The following is a 5,879-nucleotide window of genomic DNA, read 5'->3' as shown; positions in this document are numbered from 1 at the left end:
GTAGGTAGGTAGGTAGGTAGGTAGGTAGGTAGGTATGTAGGTAGGTAGGTTAATAAAAGTAACACCCATACAGTTGTGGTATTCAAGATGATGTCCTTGTCATCTCTGTCATCCGGTACAACATCTTGTACTAAGCGAGGTAAGGTGGGAACAACAGGAGGTGGAGTTATCAACGCAGCCTTCTTTGCCTTGAAAAGAAAACTGTAAACAATAAGAACAATTACAGTTATGTATCTTTTAATATCACAGCTGCAGTCTGTCAAAACATCTCTCTCCGTTTTGTGTTTTTCCTGCGTACCCTTTCTTCTTGCTTTTCTCCGTGGAGGCATCCTTCTCATTCTCTCCATTTTTGATAGCAGAAGCCTCTTTAGACACCGAAGGTTCCTTCTTCTCCTCCTCCTGCTCTTTGCGAGTGGCTGACTTCTTGAGTATTTCAAAGTCCGAGTTGGGGTCCACCTCTAAAAGCTCGTCCTCAGGGATGGTCAGAGCCCGAGTCAGGAGCGTAGTCCCAGCTGGGAGCTTGAAGATTTCATGGAACTCAATAGGGATACTGAGCCGAAAGAACAGCAAATCTGTGTTGGCGTTCTGAGACCCAAAAGTCTTGTGGGTCACTTTAAGACAAGGAGGTGTGTCCACTGTCCCGTCAACACGTGATATCTAGATAATGAACAAATAAAAATCAAGTAGTGCTCTAGAAAGAAAACTAACAATCAGTATGCTGAGCTGATGTCCCCGGTCGCTAAAGGATTTGAATAGTGAATGTCTGTAAGTTTTAGATGATTTTTTCTGGACTGGAACTGAACAGAGAATGCCAGTAAATCTTAATATTTTTTGGTGCAAGACATTCAGGTGTGTAAGATTTAACACTGTGGAGAAGAGAGGGAGGTGTTTTTGTTTCTTAATTGAGGCAATGCGGAGTGACGGATCCTGATAAGTGAAGGGAGCAATTTTATCCACCACCAGGTGCAATGGAGGAACCAGGGGGTGAGAAGTGGTGGCCTTAGCCACCATATATTAATTTTTGGCCACCTCTATCATTAGATGAAATTATACTTTATGCTAGAAAGCATAATTTGCCCAAATGAGAGATACTATATATATATATATATATATACACAAACACACGCACACAGTATATGACGTGGCAATCCAATTTTTAAAAGAAACCTTTCTTATGCCTAGATGCAGTCACATACCAGAATGGAAGTTGGTACCTTACTTTTTTTTCCTAAAGTTATCATACTCATAATTTGCACAGATGGATGGAGTGTATTTCCAGTTCCTCCTTTTTGCTCTGCGACAGGGGACAAAAAGGCACTTCAAAGAGAAAACTGTACCAAGCGAAGCTAAGTACCTCAATATGAGGATCTAAAAAAGTTAAATCTGGTCCTCTGGACATTCAAAAAAACAAAAAAAAAACAAAGCCAAACAACAAAAAAAATGTAGAAACGTTTCGTCTCTCATCCGAGAGACCTCCTCAGTCTGAGGTGCTGTATTCAGCTCAGTCTCTTAAATAGCACCTTCTCAGAGTGGATCAACCAGTTTTGCTGCTGACAACCAAAACCAGCTGATCACATGCTCAAGAAGGACCATCAGCCTAACAATGGATCATTAGCACACTGATGGCTGTTTACTATTCACAGAGGGCTGAGTGATACTAGCAATCACAGCATTGTAAGAGGGGGACAATTGAACCTGCCTACATGCCTACCTCAATATGAGGATGATCCGTGGGCACCATGTTGAACTGAGGAAGGCTTTTACTGAACCACATGGTGATGTCTCTCTTCATGTTTATAGCAAACGGCTCAAATCCCTCCTGCAGGCCGCAGATGGTAAAGTAACGCAGACTGCTGACATTCTGACCCAGGTTGATTCTGCCAACCTGGGACAGACCCAGACTGCACACAGGTATGAAGCCTAGGAAAGTTTGAACCATGCATGAACACAACTGCATATCAAAAACTCAAATCTGGAAAAAATGCTCTAATTTAGAACAGCACATACCCTCTCCTATCTCAATGTCCTTGAAAGCCATTTCTGAGCCGGAGTCACTGATCAACATTTCTCCGTTGAGCGTGAACATGATGTTCATTTCTGTGAGGTCAATCATGCAACCCACCACGTCACCAGACTGCCACTGACGACCAAATGGCTCAGTTCCCACATGCCAACGTTGGGCCTTAAAAACACAATAATTTTTTTAGTTTATCATTACAGAGACTTTCATTTTTTTTCCCAAATAGTTGTCTTTCACCTTGAAACCATTGAAGACATATGCCAGCTCATCAGCGCCAAGCTCAGTGTCTGCACGAACATTGGGCCTGGCCCATCCCACTCTCATCTCTCCCACCGTCACGGCCTCAAACTCAAAGTACCACTTTCCCTGAGTAACAGCATAAGACTTCTCAGCTCTGAACACGCGGATTTTATTTTCACGAGAGTTGCCAGTTCCATGCCCACCTGCAAAAAACAAAACAAAAAATCTGTGAACATTTAAAAAGATGGGGTAGGCTTAGGCGTCTTATAAAAAGTTGTATGAATAAAAATGCTGTAAATGCTGTACAAACTTACTACTCTCTTGGTCAGGTGGCTCTATGTTGTAACCATATCCAATGAGAGTACGAACTGCTGCGCAAACCGTATCTCTGTTGGTCTTTTTAGTTTTTTCATCCAACAGATTGTAAGGAACCAATCGGGGATTGCGCTTGTTTAATATATCCTGTACAAATAAATTACACCAAACACACACAAAAAAAACCCCACACATAAATAGCCTGCAGCCAAGAAAACATCTTCATATTATGATTAGGTGTGGCATCACAGCATTAAACATGAAGAAAAGTGGTACCTGCACAATACTGTATGTCCAGCCCTGGCGAACCCGGTCTCTTGCCCACACATTGTGTCCATTTTCTGCCAGTCTCTCCACTAGAGTGTTCTGATTGGGAGTCAGCTTGACATGATTGAGGTCCAAAGGTGCTGGCTTGTATCCATTAGTCTGCATGTAACTAGTAGATACATTCTGCTATTTAAAGGTCATTACAGTGTACGACATAAAGAACAAGAGCATACACCCATCAACACACTATTATAAAGAAACCTCTATCAGTGGACCAGTTGTCTCCAAGCAATATGAAAACTGAGCTCTATTTTCTACTAAATCGATACTCAACAATGATACAAAAATCCCATTTGCAAGCTATTATTTTTGTGTTTAACTTTAGTTTTGTGGCCACAAACTTTCTTGGACTACTGACTTGACAAAGAAAATCTACTGAATGATTCAAACCTGAAAATACAAGGCAATACATGTTGTTCATGACATTTCATTCAGTGATAGCACTCAGCTGTATAGAGTTCAGTAAAATAAATCTGAAGGGTACAGAACGTGTGGTCTGAAATGCAAAAACATTTTGACCCTGGCTTTGGAACGAGGCCGATGAAGAGAGTTTGAGACTCCATCTAATGATGACACATATATGTATCAAGTTTTGCTAAATTATCTTGGATCAGAAGATGTGGCCTGGAAGAGCAAAGGCCTTCTTTGACAGTTGACCTTGCTTTGTGACCTTGACATTGAAGCTGTGGTGATGAAAAGTGTACGAAACATTCCGTCTAGTGATGATGCATCTGTGTATGAAGCTAAGTTAAATTCTAAAGTTAATTCTAAAGTTATGGGCGGGAAAAGCAAAGATCTTGCTATATTTGTGACCTTGACCTTGGAGCTGGGATGATAATGACATATGCAACACTTCATCTAGTGAGGGTGCATCTGTGTATGAACTTTCATTAAATTGTCTTCAATCAAAAATTATGGGCGGGACAAGGAAAAGTTTAAGGATTTGTTTAAAATCAACCTCACAAAGTGAGTGAAAATGTTGCATCTCACGTTTTAGGGAGTTTGGTCCTTTTCAGATTTTCCTCTGCTTTCTCATCTCCCATTCCAACATGACAGCCAAGAGCCAGCAGAGTCCTTTGAATGAGACACAAACAACAGAATAAAAACAAATTCTATAAACGTAAAGCTGATGATCGAGTGAAGACCGACGTACTTCAGCGTCTCTCCTGACATCGCTAAGTTGTAGTTCTTCTCAGGCTCGGGCAAACTCTGGAAATCCACTAGGCAGGGGTGCATCTTCTTGTTGTCATCACGAAACTTTTACGAAACAAAGCGCAAACATTTTGTTACATAAACTGTTAGTGCACACGCCTATATTTTTGATTTTTTTTTTATGCAGCTGCTAAAAGCACCCACTGCGCCGTATGTCCACCCTTGTTCAATGCGGGTAACGGCCCACAACTCATGACTGTTTTCTGCAAGTTTCTCTCGAACTCGCTCCAAATGAGGAGGAAGAACAATCTGAAATAGTGAATAAAATCAAATAAGTCCTTAAGATGAAAGTTGTTTTAAAAACTTTAAGTGTTGTTATAGTTCTGGCCTCTTCAAAGCAGCTGGGACAGGATTTTACCTGTATGGTGTCCACAGGGCATGGAGTAAATGCTGTATGTGAAAGGGACTGGGTTGGACCCAGCAGATTGCGGACCTCGTTAAGATCGTGTTTATACTCTTTGATGAACTCGATCCTTAGGCGGTCCCTGGGCAGCACTGCCTCGTAGCATGGAGCATAACCAGGAGGAGGAAGAAACTTGAAATCACCGTGACGGCCTCCAAGAAGAAATCTCAGCCTTGAATTTACAACAGAAAGTCCAATTCATTAGATTTATTCAAGCTTAAACCATAGCTTGGTATAAAATATTATTCAAAGGAATGGCTCAGATCTTTTGAAGGGAGGTTCTGTGGAAAAGTTAGGAACATGTAATGTCCTTCTTATAATAGCTCTTTGAATAAACTCAGTTTGCATCTGATCAGGTTGATGAGATAAACAGCAGGTACAAGCAGGACTAGACCAAAGCTGCCATTTTAAAACAACTCCAGTCTCCTAAATGTTCAGACAGATGCTGCTTTATAAACCTTTACACTGCTGCCAGCTTCACACTGCATGAATATTCCTGAAATATTATGATGGTCCAGCTGGAAGTGCCCCCGGCTGCATCAAAGTGCTAAAGCTGCCTGCACAAAACCAAAAATTTGAATGTTAAAAAGCGGACCGCGGATGTCCCCCATCACTGAGTGATTCGAATGTTTGTAATTTTTGAGATGTGTTTTTCTGGACTGGAATTGAACAGTGAATACAGGTAAACCTGAATATATTTGGCACAAGCTATTTAAGTGGATAGGAGTTACTACGGTGGCCCTGAAGTTTAAACCAGAACTACAAATAAAAATACACAACATTTGAAAAAAATGAAATTACATGTGAAGAAACGCAATTACATTAAGCGAAACCGGAAGAGGTGGAAAAAGTGGGAGGTTCAATGCCCTGTTGTCCAATCAATGATGTCTCATGCTTCTCCACTGATCCCACCTCTTCCGGTTTCGCTTAATGTAATTGTGTTTTTTCAAATGCACTCGTTTCAAATTGCGTAAAAGCTCTGCAGAGAGTGGTAAAGGCTGCACAGAATATTGTTGGAGTCAGCCTCCCCACCATCATAAACATCTACACCTCCAGATGCAGGAAGAGAGCCACCTGCATCATGAAGGACCCCACTCACCCAGCACACACACTTTTTGCCCCAATCCCCTCAGGCAGTATTCATTCATACCCATCTGCTCACCACAGACTCATATTCAGGCTGTTTTTTAGATCTTTTAGTGTGCCGTTTGGAATTCGTTTAGTGTATATCTTAGATCCTTATTTATTGTTTCTTTTTACACTTTATATTTTTGCTATTTTTGGATGTAACTGGGACCCTGTGTACATAATTTTGTTCCACCTCATGTACCACATGTGATGTGAATGACAATAAACTTGAAC

At 41.2% G+C, this 5,879-nt stretch overlaps 1 protein-coding gene across 1 annotated transcript in view; it reads right to left on the bottom strand.

Annotated features, from left to right (window-relative positions):
- The window catches only part of ryr1a (ryanodine receptor 1a (skeletal)), a 110,711-nt gene that overhangs the window by 86,886 nt on the left and 17,946 nt on the right, over positions 1 to 5,879 (bottom strand). Inside the window, exons 20-30 of the mRNA XM_037688014.1 lie at positions 4,473 to 4,689; positions 4,259 to 4,363; positions 4,056 to 4,159; positions 3,893 to 3,976; positions 2,852 to 3,011; positions 2,578 to 2,722; positions 2,258 to 2,463; positions 2,008 to 2,182; positions 1,712 to 1,920; positions 299 to 657; positions 72 to 201 (exon numbers count right to left, since the gene is read on the bottom strand). Coding sequence (XP_037543942.1) covers positions 72 to 201; positions 299 to 657; positions 1,712 to 1,920; positions 2,008 to 2,182; positions 2,258 to 2,463; positions 2,578 to 2,722; positions 2,852 to 3,011; positions 3,893 to 3,976; positions 4,056 to 4,159; positions 4,259 to 4,363; positions 4,473 to 4,689 — 1,894 coding nt within the window. The remainder of the gene's footprint in view (positions 1 to 71; positions 202 to 298; positions 658 to 1,711; positions 1,921 to 2,007; positions 2,183 to 2,257; positions 2,464 to 2,577; positions 2,723 to 2,851; positions 3,012 to 3,892; positions 3,977 to 4,055; positions 4,160 to 4,258; positions 4,364 to 4,472; positions 4,690 to 5,879) is intronic.

This window comes from Nematolebias whitei, chromosome 14, assembly GCF_014905685.2.
Source record: "Nematolebias whitei isolate Nwh7 chromosome 14, NemWhi1, whole genome shotgun sequence".
NCBI classification, from domain to species: Eukaryota; Metazoa; Chordata; class Actinopteri; order Cyprinodontiformes; family Rivulidae; genus Nematolebias; species Nematolebias whitei.
Note: the sequence above shows the minus strand (reverse complement) of the source record. Positions and strands in the feature narration are given on the sequence as shown.